This window comes from Uloborus diversus, chromosome 4 (assembly GCF_026930045.1).
Source record: "Uloborus diversus isolate 005 chromosome 4, Udiv.v.3.1, whole genome shotgun sequence".
Lineage (NCBI taxonomy): Eukaryota > Metazoa > Arthropoda > Arachnida > Araneae > Uloboridae > Uloborus > Uloborus diversus.
The window spans coordinates 81,677,947-81,700,564 of record NC_072734.1 but is presented as its reverse complement, the minus strand read 5'-3'; the positions used below and the strand labels follow the sequence as shown (position 1 = coordinate 81,700,564).

At 33.8% G+C, this 22,618-nt stretch overlaps 1 protein-coding gene across 5 annotated transcripts in view; it reads left to right on the top strand.

Annotated features, from left to right (window-relative positions):
- The window catches only part of LOC129219761 (traB domain-containing protein-like), a 60,338-nt gene that overhangs the window by 23,636 nt on the left and 14,084 nt on the right, over positions 1–22,618 (top strand). For 3 of the 5 annotated variants that reach the window (XM_054854055.1, XM_054854056.1, XM_054854057.1), the window contains 3 exons: positions 1,621–2,043; positions 8,412–8,641; positions 18,094–18,234. In XM_054854055.1, coding sequence (XP_054710030.1) covers positions 1,621–2,043; positions 8,412–8,641; positions 18,094–18,234 — 794 coding nt within the window. The remainder of the gene's footprint in view (positions 1–1,620; positions 2,044–8,411; positions 8,642–18,093; positions 18,235–22,618) is intronic. The other 2 variants (XM_054854058.1, XM_054854059.1) reach the window with 1 other exon arrangement.

Sequence of the window (22,618 nt, the reverse complement as noted above, 5' to 3'; positions counted from 1 at the left end):
TTCTTCTGCATTGCTAGTTTAAACAATTTTAATTATTTTGAAAATATTACTATTTAAACTTAAATTTTGAATGAAGCGAGTAACCTGGAGTTTTCTAAAAAACAACCTGGAAAACCTGGAAAAGTCAGGGAACTTTTTTTAACCAAAAGTGTATGAATCCTGCACTCCCCGTTAAGGGACAAAAACTTTGGTCCTGACGGTGTCCGCTATTGGGAGGTTTGACTGTATATACATATATAATTCGTATCTCGGAAACTGCTCTAATGATTTGGATGAAATTTTGGATTTAATTGTAGTTTTGTATTCTAAGTTCATCTACATCAGTATTTTTTTCTCTAAAAAGGCAATATTTTTACATAAAAAAATATATAAAGTAAGTTAAGCCTTGAAAAAAACTGAACTGACACATAAGGCAGCCATAACAATAAAAGTTTGTCCCTTCTGGCTTAAAATTTTAAACTCACTAAGAGTTGCCAGGCTTGGCTGAAATTAGCTTTTTAGGCTAATAGGCTTTTTTTTAAGCAAAACTATTGCTTGAATGTCTTATTTTATTATTTATTTATTTTCTTTTTTACACTTCAAATAGTTTTATATGTTTTTCAATCACTCGTCTAAATTTTATTTCTAAAAAACATATGTCTTGAGACTGTTAATATTTTTTAAAGTCTACTGTTGTTATAATTTGTCGGAGTGGTTTGTGGATCATCAGTTTTTATGGATAGCATGCTGTACGTGGTATTTTCTGGGGTAAAGTCACCAACTACTCTGCGATTACTTATTCCAAATGAAAATCATAATTGGGATAAAATCGTGAATCGCAACATTGTATGGAAGGAAGTATTGGGTTAAAAACCGATTTCACAATAGTAAAATTGGCTCCAAGTTCAAAATCTTTTATTTAATGACAAGAAAGTTGTGTAGTAGAAACAAAAATGTAACAGATATTTTAAAGCAAGATGTTGACTTAATTGCATTCAGGATCTTCTTTGTTTGGTACTTTAGTGTTATGAGATGGTCGCGGTGCATTTTTAGTCCCAACAATTTTTTCATATTTATTGTTGCCATGTTTGGTCTTAGAAACTACTTTTTTGGCAACACTGTGCGTTAAATGTTTATACGCAATCAGCTCAGAGCTTCCCTAGATGGATGTCGGTCGGCTTCTTATAGCTGAAATAATTATAATACTAATGAAGAGTTTACACACATGTATATCTCTCGTTTCTCAGAGGCATTTCTAACGACTGGCAAGAACCTTAATATTTCATTAACGTAATGCTTTTCAAGTATATTTGAAAAAGTATTGAACCTTAGAAAAACACGAGTTGACAAAAAATAATTCTTTTAAAACCGAGCGAAGCTTGGTCACTCAGGTACTGCATATTTAAATTTCAAAGTTTGTTATGAGAACCTCCATTTAAATGACCCATGAACCTGAGCCACCATTGACATCATCAAACAAGTAGTTTCTATGTAATTTCGGGCAAATATGGCAGCACAAGCAAAATTGTTTAATGTGCCTCATAATTTAAAGAGCTAATTTTTACCTCTTAAATGTGTTAGGAATGATGTTTCAATTAATTAGTTTATTGTTATTATTATTAATAATTTAATATTTTCCAGGAATTTTTAACCTGAAATCAAGACATTTTTCTAGTCGTAACTTCAATGAAATAAAATATATCATGGGCACTCGAGTTGAAAATAATGACCTAGTTGATATTCAGAATTCTAACTCCTCTACTCTTAATAGTTATGCAGCAGTATTATCAAAAGGCAGACCAGTGTCAGACAACAATTTCAATACTGAACCGAATGTTCCAAATGAAATTGTAGATACTGTTGGGGCACAGGAACTTGATTCTTCTGAGCAATCTCAAAGTAGCAGTTTTGAAGAGAGCCCACCTAGTGACAATTCTGTGTATGTTATGGATAAAAATGGTTTGAAGACGTCTTCTGCCGATGATTCTTCTGCATCCATAGCAACTATGAATACTTCTGAATGCAAATCTGATTCTCAACATAGTGTGAAAGTTCAACTCCCTGGTAAATATGTTCAATATTTTTCTTTTAGTTTTTAATGTACTGTCTTTAAGGACTAGGGTCACCCGGGGGAAATCTGGGTCACTCTTTTTCCGGGGTTAATAATGGTCACCAATTTTTTACTGTTAAATATTTTTATAAAAAAAACTAAATTATGCTAAATCATCATGGTGCATTAAATTTTCCTACAATCAAAGTCAAAAACAATGCAACAGTGAAGTAAATAATAGAAAAAAAAATAGTTTTCACACTTCTATAAAAACATCTTCAAAAAAGATTGTCTTTGAAAATCGTGATTTTTTTTGAAGATTCATGTATGTGAAACACTTTTGAAGGAACAATTTTGTTGGTGCTGTTTTTTAATAGCAAATAGTCTAAGCTTTTCATACAAACATACATTTTTTCTTCTTTTTAAAAATAATGAGTATTAAAAGTATACTGATTTATACTGCAGTTTAGTGGAGTAATTCTGGGTCACCAGAGTAATTCTTGGTCAGTATATTTTCTGACATTTTAAATGGTTTCCTTATTTATTTCTATGTGAATAATATCAGTATTAACTTTAACTTATCCTTTTCTGTGCCAAACTTTCTCTCAAAAAGAAATTTTAATGCTTCAAGTGCAACATTGGATGATATATTATCTTCAATTGCTGCTGAATATGCCCTTTTGGCTAGCAAATCAATTCCAGTTTTGAAGATAAATAATTTCAGCATGCAATAATCGCACACATCAAGTACCAAAATAAGAAACAAATTAATGAGTCCCTGGAGTAGTACCAAGTAAGGGGATAAATTCAATAGTTATAACAAATCTTGTATCTTGGAACTGCAAGAGGAAAATAAGCAGAAGAGAAATCAAATGCAAAGCACGGATGTAGTCATCAAGAAAAACTCTGCTTGCAAAAAAAAAAAAAAAAAAACCTTAACAAGCGGATATAGACTCCCAAATGCCAAATGAGCTTATTTTGGAATTGTTTATTACAACTAGAAAAAGCGGGAAGAATCTGTAATAACGCAATTGTAAAAATATTCATTCTTTTAAAATGTTAAAAGATGGTGCAACAACAGAATTCATTCTGTACTTGAACATCAGATAGAGTTTGTAATGAATGATGATAGCCACATATTCTACTATGGCAAACTAACTCAAAATTTGAACAAGGAAAAAGCAGAAATTGAATTTTCTGGAACAAGGTGTTGGAAATTTTATTTGTCCTAGTGAAACATTTGTAGAAGTAATTTGAAATCTAATAAGTGCATTTTTTCAGTCTAGTGAATTGAGATTGTAAAGAAAAAACCTTGCAGTTGAGAGAAACATGATTGTTGAAGGTAGCATACAAATATTAAAGAAATTTCTTCACGGAATTGTGGGCTTAGAGCAAAGAGCAACAACTAATTGTAGTCGGCTAGTAAGAGTAACATCAAATTATTTCAATTAAAATAAATTATTTCTTAAATATAAAATTTCTTATCCTCAAAAAATCTCTTTATGGGCTAAGAAACAATAATTTAGAATGGTAAATTGCTTTTGACAAGGATTACTTTAAAAAATGTGGGTGACCCATATTTACCCCATGTGTGACTCATAATTGGGGTAGAATAGATCAAGGTTAATTCTTGGTCACTCATTTAATTTAAATAAAATAAGCAATAATGCAAATTTAGGTAAAGGGATTGTTTGAATAATTTCTAAATTATTTAAGCTTACTCCATGCCAATTAAAACATTTTATCTTTTATACTTAAGAAAATATTTAGATGTTATGGTTTCTGACCCATATTTCCCCCGTCTGACCCTACCTGTTGTAGAGTAATGAAATATTGAAAGTAAAATATTTTAGTCATTTATTATTGCTTCACACATTAAATTTTTTTAAGAGTTTTGTATGAAATTGATTCTGGATATACATTTTTAGTTATTTTGATAGCATGATGATAACATCAAATTTTTCATTCCTAAAAAAATCTCATCGGCTTTCTTAAAAATAATGAATAATTTAAACAATAATTTGGTTATTGCATCAAAATCATGGTTACCGTGTAATTAATCTCTAATAAGGAAGTATAATCTGTTTTGCAGACGAGTTGAATGCTGAGCTGTTCAAGTATAGAAATAAAAAGACATTAGAAGAGTATATTGATCTAATACAAAAGATTTTGAGCATACAGGATCCCATTATTTATTACGTCCCCTTCTTCCTTGTCAAATTGTCAATCACAGACTCCTTCCATTTTTGTTGATGGTACACATCTAAATTTTAATCGTATTTTTCTTTGATTCTGTGTCCCTTGGCCCTGTTTGCTATGGTATCTACTGAGGAGAATGGAGAATAGTCACAACACAGTTTTATTACATTTCATTTAATTATTGCAGGGCTGCCACTGGTGACAAAAAAAGCGACTATTGCTACTATTTTGAAGCAAAGGCGACTACTTTAGCTTAAATATGGTCAAAAAGTGCTATTTTGCAATCAATTGCAAAAATTGGTGACTATTTTAGAGAAAAGGCAACTAAATGTGATGTTCATATTTTTCACGAAAAGTATAGTTTTTGTGATCAGTTTTTTTTTTAAAGGGTTAGTTTTTGCAAATGCTGTTTTGGCAAAAACTTAGTTTCCACCAGGGTTCGCCGATATATATTAGTCAATATATATCACGAGATATATCTGATATATATTCTGAAAATATCATGATATTTTGATATATTTTATATTTATTTTTTCAACCATTGAATTTTCAATACAAAAATTATGTTAATCAATTAAATCATATCATATGATTTCATCAATCATACTGTTCATTTATTTTTGAAAATAACCAAGAAGTTATGTACATTTTAATCATGTAATACATCATTAATATAACAAAGTAATATAGAAGTATAAAAGAAAATGGAAATAACAAAGAAAAAAAGAAAATGTCTTATGACTGTGCACCAACTAATACATATTTTTTATTTCTGTATCATATAACTGTAAAATTAGCTAACAGAAAAAAAAAAGCGAGTAAAACAGCTAATGCTAAATTAATTCCATTAAAATTGATTGAAATGTGAAATCAAATGTCAGATATAAATAATAAAAGAAACCTTGATTTTTTAAGTCTACATATTCTAATTACAATATTAGAAAATAAAGAGTGTTTTGAAGATTTGAGTTTGTGCGGATTGAAAATATCGGACGTATATCAAAATATCCGATATATATCGAAATATTAGATATTTTCGAAAATATTATGATATTTTCGAACCCTTTTTTGATTTCCACTACTATTATTTTTATTAACTGTTGTTTGCATTCCATATGAATGTCAGTAAAATGTTGCTTTTTACTATCATATTGCCTTATATTACATTTATTTTTTGAAAACAAGCTCTAATTTTCACGCGATCGGAAATATTGCAAATGCAGCGTTTGTATTTTTTTTTTTTTTTCAAACAGTTAGTCTTTTACTGTTTTTAATTTATAATCAGACAATGAGAAATTATACCAGAAAATGACCGGGATTTGTTTTTTTAGTGTTGCTTTACAAGAGTGTACTGAAGTCTGGAAAATGTTTCTTCAAGTTTTTTTTTCTAGGGTTGTTTTGCTAAACTTTTCAGACCCTCCCCCCCAGGGCCGGATTAACATCTATTTACACCCTAGGCCAAACTTAGAGATTACGCCCCACCTCACATATCCGAAGTCTAACGAAATCGTATCCCCCCCCCCCCGGCCATTACCAGAGACGTAGTTGCGTTCAGTGACAGTTAAAGGTTTTGTGCTCCCCCCCCCCCCCGTTTTACAAAATGAGGGCTGTTTTTCTTTCTTTGTTTTCTTTCGATGATGTTCAAAAGAAAGGGGTGGGGTTGGGGGGTCTTCCCTTGAAATTTTTTTTCAAATTGAAGTTTTAGAAATACAATTTTAATCCATCTAAAGCTTTTTCACAAAAACTGGCATTCGGAACTCGCCCCAGAAAGTTTTCGTAACTGAGGTCCTACATACGTAATTGTATGTTATCTTTGATGATGTTAGAGAAAGGGATGAATTCAGGAACTCACCCCCCCCTTTCCCTCCCTTCATAGAAATTAGTTTTTGAAACAAAATCTTCGAAGATGCTGGGAACAGTGGGAGTCCTGAGAGCTGGCCTGAATTTTTATTGAAATTGAGGTGCTAAAGTACAACTTTTATCACTCTTTTTTTTATTTTGATACAGGGTGATTGGTGACTCGAGCAAGGAAACATTTCGAAACTGAAAACCAAAAAATTGTAGGACATCTTTATGACGGCCAGACATAGATGGGGTTTAACTATTCTTCCCTGGAAAGATATCGAAATTGAGAACATAAATACACAATTGGAAACCATCTCTGATGACATTACGAGAAGGAATAGGGTTCGGTTACTCTCTTCCACAGTTGTTTCGAAATTAAAGTTGTAAAAACAAAATTTAGGACCATGTTAATAAGGTTGGAGAAGGGCTGAAATTGGGGGCACTCTCAGGAAAGAATTTCAAAATTTAGGTCCTAAAAACAAAATCTTAGACAATTTTCAATAAGGTAGGAGGAGGGCTGAAATTAGGATCACTCTCTAGGCAACTTTGTGAATTTATGTTCCTAAAAACAAAGATTTAGACTATATGATACAATGTGAAGGGGAGGGGGGGCGTTATAGAGATTTTTCCCCTAAAAAAAATCGAAATGAAAACTCTATGCATTTGTAGGACCTCTAATACTGGGTGACTGGATGGGGTTTGGGGAAAATTAAAGCAGTCTACATTGAATATTTTGTGCAAAATAGGATTTCTAAATTTTCTTTTCGTTAGATGTTGGTACGTGTTCGTGCTCGTATTTTGTCATTCGATTGAAGTTTTTGAGATTTGAAGTTTTATTCGGTAAATTGATAATTTCCCCTCTCCCAAAAATTTTAACTTTGGGCACTCTTGATGGTTGGCAGTTATAAACAAGTATGAATTAATAAATTATTAATTGCGAAACACATACTGATGTATTTTAAAGACATCAACAAAAAAATAGTTTCAGTAACAAGGGGGGAGTTTTATAACTGAACCTTTTCTAGGTCATGGTGTTTACTAGTTTTCCCGTGTGTGATTTACTTCTAATAAGTTTTTTCCCCTTTGCAACGCCAAAGGCGCCCACCAGCCCTCGAACCTATGCGTTTTTTTTTTTTTTTTTTTTTGCATCTTCAAACAATTGCACCGTTTGGAAGTCAAGGTTGACGCTCTCTTGAAGGACCCAGTCTGCTCCTGGGCAAAGCTATATTTTAAACAAATTATTGTTCAAATCAAAGATATTGAAAATTATCTGCTTTGACCAGAAAAGGAACTTGACTCAATCATTACGCCCCTTGCCTATCCTCCAATTCTTATTTTTCTGCCTAACCGGCTGGTTGCAATCTGTTCTAGTTGAATTTTGCTTATTGCGCCACATTTTTTTTTTCAACAAGCTATTTATTATTTTTTCTCTGTGATGTGCGCCCTTCTCGGCTTGCAACCCTAGGCCACTGCCTAGAGTGGCCTATTAGGTAACCCGGGCATGCCCCCCCTCCCGTGTCTAGCCCACAGCTGTGAGTGATTATGTTTAGATGCTTAGATACCATGAAACCAAGATATGTCTATTTATTGAAGTATCATTGCATTAATACATCGGATTGCATTAATACTTCGGAGGGTCGCATGTGGCCCAACCTACAGCCTGTGGGCCACATGCGACCCTCCGAAGCTGACACCTGCAGCCCGTTGTTTTGTTCAGTGTTATAGATCGAAAATCAAAAGTCAGTTTCAAAGTAAAAACCACCAATGTCACAAATTGGCAGCCAAATATTCTGAAATTGGTTTCTGGAGATCAAATGTAATAAATAAAATAAACATCAAGTAATGATGACAACAATTCTTGGTTTGCAATTTTCTTTCCTTTTCCATGGTTTTCCATGCTGCTATAATATATTTTGAAATTGTACATGTATTCTGGCCCATCAGAATCATTTTAATGTGGCTCTTGGGCATCACTGCATTAATATGACATAAATGCTTTTTTTTTTTTGGAAAAAAAAGACTATTTTAGAAAATATTTTTAGCATCTGGCGACTAATTTGGAGACTTTTTTTTATATTTCAGGCTACTAAAGCTATTATTTTTTTGTCGCAGAACTTAGTAGCAGTCCTGTCATGGTTAAAAATTTTCAAATTTAGGTTAAGGGGGGAAAATAGGTGAACTCAGCAGCTTTTTTTTCACTTGTGTTAGTGTACATAAAATAGTAGCTTATTCTTTCATAATCAATATTGAAAAAAATATTACTAGCTCTAAATACACCTAATATTATTTCTTAAATATAATTTAGAGATATATTTGATAGTTTTTCTATTTCTGTTAGATGGGTTCAGTGGCAGTGAAAGTGAAGAAGAATCAGACTTAGAAGATGAAACAGATGAACTGGGACAACCTGAATTATATCCATCGGCTATAAAATGGCAATTTCGCTCTAAAATCTCGGAGCAAGATCTACCAGAAACTGTCACAGTTTTAACCACAAATGAAGGTTCAAAGGTTTATGTGGTTGGAACTGCCCACTTTAGTACAGAGAGTCAAGAAGATGTTTCAAGAGTGAGTTTATTTATTTATTTAACTTTTTTTTTCATAGTTTGGATTTGGCTGCTTGAATTAAAACATACAGCTTTATACAGGGTGGCTAGAATAAAAGTGACCCAAAATATCCCATGCCAAATCTTGGCTTTGGCATGGGGTATTTTGGTGTTCGTATACAGAACTGTCCAGCACAGAAAATGACCCATGTTAATGTGTGCTGTTCTTGAGTTTGTTTTCAAATTATGAGAGGAGCAGCTGTAGTGTTTTCAGTGTTCTGCTGAAATTGGTCAACTGTGTTAAGATTACTTGTGTACTCAACTCTTCAGTTTAACCATAGGTAAAAATGACAGGTAGAGTGAATAGATGATCTATTCAATCAGGAGATTTAACTACCTCTTGTTTGTTCTCTCCTCTCCAAACACCTCGTACAAAAGGTTGTTCTGTCTTGCTGGAAAGATCCATTCATTTTTGCATACAATGATGAAATTTCTAGTTTTTCTGTGTACCTTAAATCGAATACTTTCCTGACCACTTTTAATTTGGACATCTTGTATATGTACTCCGTAATAAAATGTATTGAATTTGTTAATGGGGATGTTGCATCTTGTTTTAAAATTTGTTTTTGCTAAAGATATATTGAGTAATTTATGTACATAATATTTTAACCCTGAACTGTCAATTTCAGGTTTTGAAATTATTTCTCTCTTTTCAGTGTCAACATGAACATTTTAAGCAATTTAAACATGATTGGCATCAGTGTACCCATTTAAAGGGTTGAATTTTGTAACAAGTTAGAAATACAGGAGTAGGAAATTACTAATATCAAACTAGAGTATTGATACAATATGTTTTTTTTTTTTATATGAAGCAAATAATTTCAATGCATTCTCTCAGATTTTTTTCTTTTTTCTTCAAATTTCTCTCTTTTTTTAATATCATGTTCTTAAAAAATATTCTAGCACAAAAAAAAAAGACCGAATGTGTGCTTTTTTATGCCTTTTTTAAATTTTAAAGCAAAACCTTGGTTTTAACACACTTTTAAAATTTCAAAAAGATAATGTTCATGAAAAAAAAGTGTCAAAACTTTTGTATAATGATGCAAATTAAAATGTATGTTTTATGTGTCAAGTTATTTTTTTCTTTATTAGTCTGCTTAAGAAAGTACCAATCTAAGCTATGTACTGTCTGTTTTCTTTTGCCAAAACCTCCCAGGAATTTGTGCACATGCGTCAGATCTGCTCTGATTTTATCGAAATAGGGATGGAAATGTGGAAATAAAAAAATGCAAAATAAAATGTTCAGCAGTTCTTCCAAAGACGCGTCGAAAAAGACATATAACAAAAGTGAGCGGAAAGGGCCCATCTTCAACCTGTCGTCCCTTTTTAAAATGGAATCTATACCCAGTGCTAGTCTTCGCTTTCGAGAATAGACAGTATGCATGCATGTATGTCCACTTAAAGGTTGTTTCTCCAATAGACTGTTGAGTTGAAAACATCATCTCAGGTGTCACATAACCATCAAAGTGATCTGACAGTGGTGACTCATAAGGTTCAAACTTCCGCCACGTTTTGACTTCTTGCCGAATTTGGCACCAAAAAAGGTGCCAACTTAGCAATATTGCAATTTCGTGCCAAGCTCAGTCTCCAAGCAGATATAATGGCATCATCATATGAGGCGCTGCTGCTTGCTAATGTATGAAATTAGCATTTGGTTGTCAAATAATTTGCTATCCTAAGTAGGATGATTTAAAATGTTTTGCTCACCCTTTACCCTAACGCTTGCCATTTCTTTGGCACATATTTATTACCTTAGCAATAGTTTTCGTACTGTTTAACTAGCTTTACTCGTGGCTACTAAGAAAATATTCAAAAAAATCTATTCTTTTCCCCTTCATATTCTCAAAGTTTAGACCTTTAAGAATAAGGTTCTAAGAGGATTTATGGAAATTCAAATTATTTTTGGAGTTACAGTTAATTTGTTAAAATAATCTCTTTTGCTGAAATGAGACTGCAAACTTTAAAAGCATTTTTCTGGAAAGTAGTTTTGTCGATATGGTTGACAAGATATCTCAAGTTCTAATGCACCGATTTACTTGAAATTTGGTACAGACTTTTGTAGTACTATTAAAATTGTCTCCACGTAGCTGTTTTGTAATTTTTATTATTAAAAAAAAAAAAAAGCTTTTTTAAAAAAAAATTATTGTGTGAATTTTTTTTTATTTTCAAATCGGCTACGTCCAGACAATTCTACATCCTTGTTTGATAAGAATTAACTTGTTTATAAGATTCTTAACTTTACGTTTCAATCACCTGGAGGATTGGAATCACTTCAACCAGAAGACCCTCTTTTTTTTAGAGTCCTCACTTTGCCAGCCTCCACCAACTTCAATTTTGAATTTTGTTTTGCAACTACAGTCGGATCCCGACTTATGCGAGGGATGCGTTCCAAGACCCCTCGCGTAAGTCGGAATTTCGCGTTGTGGAGCAACGTATGTTTGGAAATTTTTTATAAGCATACTCAATTATTTCAGACATGTGTGACACCCCTCAAATTGTTTCAGACCATTTCTTAACCATATATTACCGTATCTTTTATGAAGAATCTACTTTTTACTGTATTTTAGAAAAAGCGTTTCTATTTAACATGATTACTCTGTTATAAAGCACAAAATCAATCGTCAATAAGATACGTGTACTTAAACAGTAGTGTACTTACATAAAGAACATTACTGCATTATAATAGTTCTGAACAGTAGATATCATAATTTTAATTATAATTTAAGAAATTATGAAGTTTATGCAGTGTGGGAACACCACTTTTTTTGGCTTGGCTTCCATTTTCATGCTGTTTGTATTTTGCTCAGACATTACTCTGCGAGCTTCATTATTAAAATTAAGTTCTGAACTTTTGCAGATTTCCCTTTCTTGAACTTTATTTGTACTTATCGAAGATTAACTCATACCTAATTGTCGTGCTACCTTCGAGGCACTTTATAATTGTTCAAGCATCGATAATCTTTACCCTTTCTTGCACTGTCAGAAATTTTCTATTTTTCTTTCCACTTTTGCTAATTTTAAATAAAAGTCCATGTTTGGGAACCATTCTGTTTTATCAACATTCATAAGAAGGAAAAAAAAACGTTAAGAATCGGAGCAGTAATTTGTATAAACTGAAGCAAAGCGTTGTTTAGACTAATACAGTGTGTGAACTTCCGCTGTCAGTGATGTTAAAGGGATGAAAGTCCATGCATGAAACCAATATTTAGAGTCAACAAAGCCTATTCTGATGCTCCGCCGCTCCTTTCCAAAAAATTTCATGTTGCAAGCGAGTAATTTGCGTTAGCAATAAAAAAAAATCATTACTCATGAAAAACTCGCGTTATAGCCATTTTGCGCAAGTCGGATCACGTTATAGCGGAATCTGACTGTATTATGGGTTTTATACTTTTAAGTATATAAAAAAAAACTGATAAAAATGGATAGTGAAAATAGCTGTTTATTTTTCTATTATGCCCGTGAAATCACCTTAAAATCAAGCCTCTATACTAGAATACCTCTTTAACAGTAAATGCCTATTTGCTTGAAAATATCTGGAGGATCTTTTAGTAGCATGTTTTCAATTTTTTTTTTGGCATTAATTTTATTATTTTTTTAAGCATTTAGTCTTAATTTCTTGATCCATTTCTATATTAGATTCAGCTCCTGCTTTGGTAATATTCGAAGTTAATTGTTGATAAAATTACGTGATCTAATTATCATGATTCTCAAATTAAAAATCCAAAGTTGTTCCCAGACTTTTCTTTTTTTAATATCGTTTCTTTGGTAGACCTCAAGATTGAGAAAATTTTCAAGTATCCAATGGCCACTAGACTCAAAAAACTTGGTGGCCACCAGTTTTAGAGTTTCGAAAACAGCACTCTAGTACGAGAATGTGTGTGTGTGGGGGGGGGGTATTTAAATTTGAATTTTTTACTTAAAATTCTTGATGGGAACTAACAAATATTATGAAAGTGGTGTTAAAGGAATGCTAACAAGAAATTTAAATTAAATTAATCCTGAAAATTTAAGAGGCGGTTGGGGTGAAGGTTGGACCTCCTGAAGCAAATGATTCATTCCACACATTTTAAAGTTTCATGAGAAAAAAAAAATCATTAAACCAAAAATAAAGTCATGTACACAATACCAATGTCCCACAGTGAAAGAAAAAAATAAAAAGTATTTCCTAAAAAAACAACATTTAATTTCTTTAAAACCTTTTTGTAAATCATTGCAAATGCAATGGCAGTAAAAATCAGCATGGATTTTCTCATCTAACTAGTTTAATGAAAAGAATTAAAGAAAATTCGCACAAAGGGAAGAGAAAAATATTACATAAACATATAATTTGAATTTCTTCAATAATTAAGATTATTGTGTTTTTTCTGGCATAAAAATTAACTACAAACCCCCCTCAAGACCCCCCCCCCCCTCCCAGTTAAATTCAGTTTGGCATTTACTAAGAAAATATTTCCAAAAAAAAAAAAAACCTCTTCTTTTTGAATTATTTGAACTAAGAGTATGACCAAACATGGCAACTACATTCCTGCTTGCAGCCGCCATGTTAGGATGATTATGAAGGGAAAACAACCGAAGAACTGGCTATTTGGCTTATATTTTAATCTGATGCGATTGAGGATAAAAAAAATTACTACAGTCTATTTTCAGTGGAACATATTCATAATCGATCTCGAGTATTAGGGTCCACATCACAGCAGAAACATAGAATATAGTTTGTAGAAACGTTTTTTTTTCTTTCTGTTTTCAATGATGTATAGGATTTTTAATGAAATACAGGATTTATGGGATAACATGGAACATTGATTGTTGCAAAGAAATGATAAAAAAGAGCGTGGGGGGGGGGGGGGGGGCTTTGCGCAGTCATAACAAGTTGCCTTTTCAAGTTTTCAATTAATTTGTCTGCCTATTTTGATGATTTTCAGTAAAAGAAGGCAAAAAAAGTAATCCGTATTTTGCTGCATATTATCCACGGGCGACCTATAATCCGCAGGTCCTAAAATCTACCTAAAGAAGAAAAAGCTTCGTATAATCCGCAGCGGCATATAATATGATGTAAAAAAATCAAGTTTGAATTTAATGTACCATTTGAGCAGCTAAACTAATAATGTGAAAAGGTAATTACTTTGAAGGCATAATCAAAATTAATCTGAAATATAATCTAAAATGTAAGGATTTCTTCTTGGAATCATGATTATAGTACACTAATTACTTGAAAAACAAAGAGTCAAGAAAGAAGCAAATGGCTTCCTCCTTCACTGTATTCTTGTTTATTTTACATGACCTGAATCGCATAAGAGGAACGTTCAAGCAACGTAAAATAACCAACGTACAGGCAGGCAGTGAGAAAGAACACGCAAGGTTTAAAACCTGTACACTCAGTCGGCGTACGTTCGGTCTCTATCGGTGAATATGTTGGTGTTGAGGGAAAAAAAACACAGATAAACCACGGCAGCGTATAACTCACACCTCATAAACTTTGCTTTTTTTAATAGATAATCCACAGATTATACGCAGGAAAATGATAGACATCGGTAAACGATATTTATCCGCGTTCTCATTCCTAATGTAATGTAATATAAAATTTACTTTATTCAAATTAGATTAACTTCTCAACTCTTTCGGCACGTGTAAAGTTTCAGTTTTAGGTTGGCATCCTTTGATGCCCAATCATATGCAAATGAGGCAAGTATAAATAGTGAATGATTCCAATCGTTCTCTCTCTCTCTCTTCTTTTGTGTTTATCAGCCTCTTGTGAGTTAGGTCCGATAGGTGTTGGGGAGTTGCGAACTCTGCCTCCACTTATGGCCAGGGTTTATTCTTATAAACTTATTTTGTTAGTTTATTTATTTTAGTTTCTATGGACCAATAAATTTTTGGTAAGATTTTAAACAAGTTTCCAATGTTCATTTCTTCACATTAACATCTGATTCTGCACCTTCCACTGTGTGGTATTATCTCTGCTTGTATAAGCATGTAACATTGTTGACTGACTTACGAAATTTAGCCCTTAGGCTTTTCGTTTAAACATCGTAAGTTATCAGAAAATACTAGATTGACTTGCCTTTCAGAATTACTCTCGCCATTTTGCTGACGACGTGGTTTATCGCTTATGTCTTTATCTACAAAAAACAAAGTTATTTTTCGAGTTGAACAATCATTGTCTGTGAATTTCTTTTTTGCTCGCCGTTTTTCTTTCTTTTAATGCATCAATGTAAAAAAAAAAAAAAATTCTTTCTGATTAAAAAAATGAAGGCGCCAGACAGAAACGTTGTGAGGGACTCTAGTTGAAAGGTACTAACTCCGTGGTCCACTGTCGTGGCTACCAGGTGGTTACCCACTGTTCACTCGTATTTCTGGCTCAAAAAACAATCTTCTTTGATTCCCAATCCCTCCCCCCCCCCTCAAACTTCTTTCGTGGTGGATTGTCTGTTGAGAGGAAATATGCGAACTTCCGGCGCCTGTTCCCCCCTCCCAGTGCGGGGAGGAATAGAAACTTTGTTTGTACCCTCCCACAGCTACTACAGTTAGTCCACTTTTTTTTTTTCGCAGCTTTGCCCCTTTCTTTGCTGAGGCGAAGTGTTAATCCCCAGGGGTTCTTCCAAAGCAATGTGTTGTATTTCTTCCCGCAGCTGTATTGTACTGATGCATCTCTGAAGTCATGTTGAATTCTTTTCTTGGGATCTATATTCATAAAAATATTTCTGGGAACATGAATTGTTTTGCTGATGATGTCTAAGTTATGAGGACTGTAGAAAATGAAGAACAAGCAAATCAGCTGCAAGAGGATCTAGATCATATTACGGAGTGGGCTGATAAATGGGGTATGGCTGTTAATGTTGGGAAATGTCAAGTGCTACATTTAGGGCATGGAAATAAGTGTACAAGGTATTATTTGCAAGGTTCAGTCATTAGTCAGACAGAAAAAGTTACTGATTTGGGCGTCTTAATAAGTCAGGATTTAAAGTTTAGTCAACAGTGCAGCATAGCTAGTAACAAAGCCAATAAGATGCTTGGGTTTATCAATAGATCTATTTCAAACAAATCTAAAGAAGTTCTTTTGCCCTTATATAAAAGTTTGGTAAGACCTCATTTGGAGTATGCTGTCCAGTTTTGGTTTCCTTATCTTAAGAAAAATATTAATGTATTGGGAAGTGTTTCAAAGGCGGACTACAAGACTAATAAACGGACTTTCTCATTTAGACTACGATTCCAAGCTTAGGACGCTAAAACTGTAGTCTTGAGCAAAGAAGAAACCGAGGGGACATGATTCAGTTGTTTAAATTTATTAAAATGAAAGATGTTACAGGGCTAAAGTTTAGCACTGAAAACAGGACAAGGGGTCATTGTTTTAAGTCTCAGGCTAACATGGATATTAGGAAAAATAATTATTTTAGCAGGGTAGTGGAACCTTGGAACAGCTTACCGAAAGAGGTGGTAATGAGCAAGGGAGTAGATAGTTTTAAGAAGGCCATTTATTTCCACTGGGATTGTTAATTGACTAGGACTAGCTTAGTCAATTTACATAGATAGTTTTAACCCTAGAGAAGTCGCGTTTCCTTTTGTTACGCTAGAGCTCACGCTTCGGTCTTTTCCCCTCCATAGCGATCTGTGAGACGAAAGCAGAAGAAAGCAAGTGCCGGGGAGAAAATGACACCTAACTAGGATGCCGCGCTATTGGTCTAAATGACCGACATACATTTCCAAAAGCTATGCAACCTTGAAATACCGAAGAAAATTCTCAGAACTAAGTGTGTGGGCTGGGGAGAGTCTGACTTTCAGCTACACAGATGGGTCCCATTATTAGAATAAGGGGTGGTGGGATAGAGTGAAATATCTAACAACAGGCGGGGAATCGACCGAAGTACGACTTCTCTAGGGTTAAGAGGGCCGTTGATTTCCACTGGGGATTGTAAATTGACTAGGACCAGTCTAGCTGGGCCTAGAGCCTGTTGCTGGTCGTAACTTTTGTATTTGTATAAAATAAAAATAACCCCCCCAAAAAAGTTAGACTAGAAATTTTTTGGGGTCGCCGATTTTTTGAGTCGCGATGTGTCAAGAGGCGACCTTAATTCTTGAACTTTATTCTTTGGCTGTTGTTTTTTAGTTAAAATTTTACTGTGAATGTATTACAATTAGATTTAATAAACTTTAGGACCATATCTTTTTCAGATTAAGAAATGCATGAAATCAGTTGTTGGAAAAAACTACATTTTTTTGTAGCGAACAACTTTGTTACATATGTAGTTAAAAATATAAGAGAGTGTTCGATTCGAAAAATCAAGTTTCGATTTTTTAGGGCCACCCTAATACACACACACTCCGTAAGAGGATTTAATGAAAAGAGGTTTATATTGATAAATTAGCTCATCTGAACATGGAGTATGGCAAAGAATTATCGGTTATTTCTTTTTCCTTTTTTTTTCAGAAATGTCCGTTATCATACTCTCATATGCTCTTTATACACTGTAATGCTCGTATTTATTGTAAGTCGGCCAAGGCAGTTCAGCATCATTCTCTTCTATAACATTTACAGTAGCTTCGCAAAATATTTTTGTTTTTAAACTTTCGGTCTGTTCATATAAATTTCACGAAATTTTCAACTTGTGAAATCACCGATATCTTCATTTTCGAAAAAATAAGTGCTTTCATAGCATTGGAACAATAATCTCTTTGAAATGTAAAACGTTAATCCACGGGACATTCTCGGCAGCGAGAAAAAGCAATGGAGTTACTAAATAGGCGGTTATTGCTAATTCATATATTTTTCTTTTTAAGTCAAGCTCTATTCAATACAAATATTGGCGAAATATGATAATTACGACAGCAAATGAACGAATGACGTCAAACAGAACGTATGGCGTCAAAATCAAATGCCTGAGGTCAGCTCCTATTTTTGTGAGTCTTATTTCTTACTGCATCCGCTCATGTACTTGTGTAAAATTTGCTCCAGTCAAATTTGCTTGAACCTTGATTCTTTTTTTCTTTTTTTAAAAGTTAATACAAAAGTGGTTTCCAGAAATTGCTACAAACTACTATTTTTTTGCATCGAACTACACTACTTTTTTTTGAAAAGTAGTGCGCCACACTACAAACTACTAAAAAATGTAGCTACTATGGTATCGTCACTACTTCCAACCACTGCATGAAACTATTTTATCGTTTTTGTCAATGCATAAAAAAATCTTTTAAAAAAATAATAAATAAAAAGTTTTTTTTTACAATTATTTTGGCAGAAAATGGTCACAAAGTGGTGCAATCATCCTAATTTAACTCAAAATATGTATTTACTGTGCTTTAAATTTTATAATTTGTTTATAATCAACTTATTTTGCACTTGAAACTTGAATTTTGCTTAAAGTTTCAGCTTTAAAATTTTGGGCTTTCTTTTAATTCAATTATTTTTTCATTTTCTAGACCATTCGAGCTGTCCAACCAGATGTTGTAATGATAGAATTGTGTAAAAGCAGGGTTAATATTTTGACTTTAGATGAGGAAACTATACTGGAAGAGACTAAAAATATCAATTTTCAGAAAATTAGAGCTGCAATAGAGCAGGTATGTAGAAAATAAAATCAAATTATTAATTCTTAATCTTTATTAAAAATTTTTTTTTTTGCAATACATTCTATGAGTGAATATTTTTTATTCCTACACTCTTGTAAATTTCGTGCTAGTAAAGTTATGAGTTTTCTTAATAGTCGGAGAGCCCAGGGCCGCCAGACCTTACTTATTTTCTAAGTAACAAAATGTGTAGGACAGAATAGCATGTACTTTGAACATACGCGTGTCTATTAACTTGGACCGAGGATCAATTTGCAGGTACTGCGTACTTATTGTACTCAAAAACAGTGATAACCTATTTTCTAAGTCTCAATTTTCATATTATGAGACTCAGGGAGCTATTCCAAAACATTTTGTAAGCTGCCAGACCAATTGTATGGGCCAAACATCCCACCAGACACGGTTAAAACATTGCTTGAGTACGAGTGCGACATTATTATTCTTACGCTTAAGCACTGAAAAATATCGTCTGCTTTCAAAAAGCAATATTGTTAAAGCAGTAAACCTGGTAAAAAGAACATGAAATAGGATTTCAGTGAAACCCTGATTTTAGGTCCCCCGAATCTGCATTTTTTCATAAGGTCCCAGTTATCAGGTCCTTCAGTTATGCCTGCTAACTTAGACCAAGGATCAATTTTCAGGTACTGGGTACTGAATGTACGCAAAACAGCGATAACTTTACTTATTTTTTTGTTTTGATATTCAATACACATCTCTAATCATATGTAGCTGAAATTTCGCAAAAATATTTATTAGGTTAGGAGATATGGTATGGTCCCAAAATGGGAGACTTGGCGTTTAATGGGGACAACATACATATCCCTGCCACTATGTTGATACTTGAATAATTTCTGGCTAAATCCAAATAGAAAGCCCTAAAATCGTTTTTATGTAATTAATATGGCTAGGTATTGGTACTTTATGTACATATTTAACATATTTAAGCTTTAAAATGTAGAACTTTTAAGTTTTCATGACACCCAAAGCTATACATTTTGGGCCCCCTTGCAACAAAAGCTGTGGAGGCCAGCCCCAGAGACTAGCAGTGTATATTTTCATTATTAATAAGCAATAGTATGCTAGTTATTTTCAATTTCTTGAGCCGTTGGGGCCCTTAAGAACGTCTCCCCCCCCCTCCCTCTGCCCGTACATCACTCTGTGTCTGGTTTCCATTCTTGTTGCATTCCTTTTTCTTATACATTTTTGTACAAAATGGAACTTTTCCCACACATTTTACTACCTTTTAGCAAAAAGCCTTAGGATTTTCATACACAAAAAAAGAGCTAGCTTTTTTCTATTAACCATGTAGGGGGATCGAGCAATGGTAAATGACAATGACATGAAGCACTATATAAATTGTATCTTATAAAATGGAACTAAGATATTTTTGGGCTCCCTGATGGTGTAATTGTGTTATTATAAGCAAGGGTTTTTTTGCAGTCAACATTTCGGTTGCTTCACAACATGTTTGATGACATGATTTATTCATCATCATAATGTTTTTAGAGATAAATATCTAGCATGCTTCGCATTGAGGAATTATCAACGGTCATAGTTTCTCCGATTTCATCAAACAAATTACGATAAATGGTAAAAATGTAGAGCGAGACAGTTATCGCATTATCTGTGATCTAAACGATTTCTATTACAGTTTTTTTTTCTCTCAACTATCTGAAAAGAATTTGGCGATTCACAAACAAGTGATACTGCACTCATCTTCTTGTTTTGAACTAAAATATATTATTTTAATAGTGTTTGAAGCTCGTAGCAAAGTCAAAAGTTCTTACTACATTTTTGATTTCAAAAAAAAAAAAAAGGTGAAGAAATTTCTCTATTGAAATTCAACTTCCCTAATTGAAGGGGGAGCGCCCTCAAGGGGGAGGGGAGCATGGAGCTGACTGAGATACAAAATATTTTTATAGAGGGGGGAGGAATAGTTTTAAAGGGAATTTGAACTCCTTTTACGGAAATCTCTTTCGTGATCTGTAGAAATTCAAAGAGATGCGTCATCCTGCTTAGGGAGGATTGGCACCCCTGTTTTTCGAGAACTTTCTTCTAAAGGAATTAGACAAATGGAATGTTACTTGTTTTGATAAAAGCACCTGCTCTTGACCTTGAACAACAAAAGAGTGTTTACAATGAGAAACTACAAAGGGGGCTGTGGGAAAAAAGGGGAGAGTTCATTCCTGCAAAATGGGTGAAGACGATTTCTACTGGGCATGACTTGCTCTGCTAATCAGAACACGCCAAGTCTCCCATTTTGGGACTTCAGTAAATAAAGTCCTCTAAAACTCCTTTAAATTATTTTTCTTGACCCCTGTTTGTTGTGATTTGAAAAAAGGTCTATTGAGCTTCATATTCCATGTTCCTAATTTCCTGCATTTGCATTTATTATTTTTAGGGAATTTTTTCCCCGTGTAATGCAAAAACAAGAAATTTTCGCAAAATTAAAAATTTTTTCAAAAAAAAATTTACATTCCAAACCTTTTTGAAAAAATTACCAGTAAAGTTTGGTTTTCTATCATTCATTTAAAAAAATTTCAAAATGATATCTTAATTACTTGATGAAGAAAAAAATCTTAGTTGAAGGTTCCCAAAATGGGAGACTTGGCGCTTAATGGGTTAAGCACAAGAATAATAATGTCGCACTCGTACACACAGCGACGTTTTAACTGTGTCAGGCGGGATGTTTGACCCATACAACTGGTCTGGCTGCTAACTGTTACACAAAGATCGGTAAGTTCTCCCGCTTTCACAGAATGCACCGTTTCGGCTGATTGCCGCTTGCATTGCTCCTAATGGAGGTGCATTACGTCATCGGAGCGCTCCTTCGGCATAGCTGACGCACTTGCGCCTCTCGGTGATTGTGTCAGGAGGAAAAACTAATTAAAGTTTTTAGTGGACCTCACAAATGTGTCTTGGTTGAGTCAAATTAGGAAGCATATTTAAGTAAATCATTAACATTTATTGTTACCGTAAAAATAAAACATGTTAGCAAAAAGCTTCTTAAAAATAAAGTATTCGTGTAGAATCCTATCCAGCAATAAAAAGTATTGCAGCGAACAAGAACAAGAAAAACAAACAATTATACCACAAGTGCTCCTAAAAGTTCATCTTGATAACAAAAATAGTCCAGTAGTCTTGAACCGTCTTTAGCCAGGTAATTTCCAATCGAAGTCTTGAGAAAAGTTCATGCAAGGCCGGCCGGCCTAATTCATTCGGCAGGTGGATCAGCTCAAGCACTATTCCATCATCAGCAGGATGACAAAGCCCTGGGCAGCTAGCCCACTACCGGAGCTTATACAGGAGGAGACATCTTTGCTGTGGAAGCAGGGGAAAGAGAGATCGATGGACGGATGTCCACCGCTTAAATATCACCTCGATGACGTTCCACACAATTTACATATTCTTTCTTGAAAGTTCGATGAAATCCTCCAAAGAAACTCAAAAATATTATTAGCAACACTTAATTTCGTTGAAACCGTTACATTGACGAAAAAGATTCTTTTCACTGTGAGTTTTAACTGAACCATTAATCGTGCACCGTGTGGTTTGTTTACATTTTTTTTTAACTACGCATGCAGGAATGAACGAAAGTCTTGGGACTGCATTTAACTAGTGCAGTATCAAGATATGGAGAGTCCCCTCACATAAAAATAGGTAAGTATTATTAATATCATTTCCCTAGCACCGGAAAGTCAAGAAAAATAAATAAAATTTTCAAATATTTTGACAGATTGGCAGACCGCGAGGGTGCGTCATAGCTAGGATCGCAGCGGCTCTCGCTTGGAAGGCGTTGGTCTCGGTATAAGACACGTGTGCCTCGCATGTGGTGGGGCATAGGAGATTGTGCTTTGATACTTGGATGTCGTTTTAGTTTCGTTAAAATGCTTAGGCAAAAGTTGCCATTTTCTTTGGATGATTTTAAAGTACATAATAAATGATGCATCTTTTATTTCCTGCTCTTCATTCTAGATATACAAAACACTAACAAAATGCATTGAAATAGTTTCCTGAGTATCATAGTATAAAAATTGAGTCTTGGAAAATATGTTAGGTTGTGCCACTTGCAGCCATTAGTGCCCATGGCACGTGTCTGGCAGTTTGGCTTAAAAATATTCTGTATAACATACGAGAAAAAATCAACAATCAGAAAATAAGTAAAGTTATCACTGTTTTTGCATACATTCAGTGTCCAAAACCTGAAAATTGACCCTCGGTCTAAGTTAACAGGCAGCAGGCATAACTGGGGGACCTGATGAAAAAACGTGAAATGTGGGGAAAACGGAAATTTGGGAGACGTAAAATCGAGATTTCACTGAAATCCCATTTCATCTTCTTTTTACTAGGTTTTCTGCTCTAACAATATTGTTTTTTG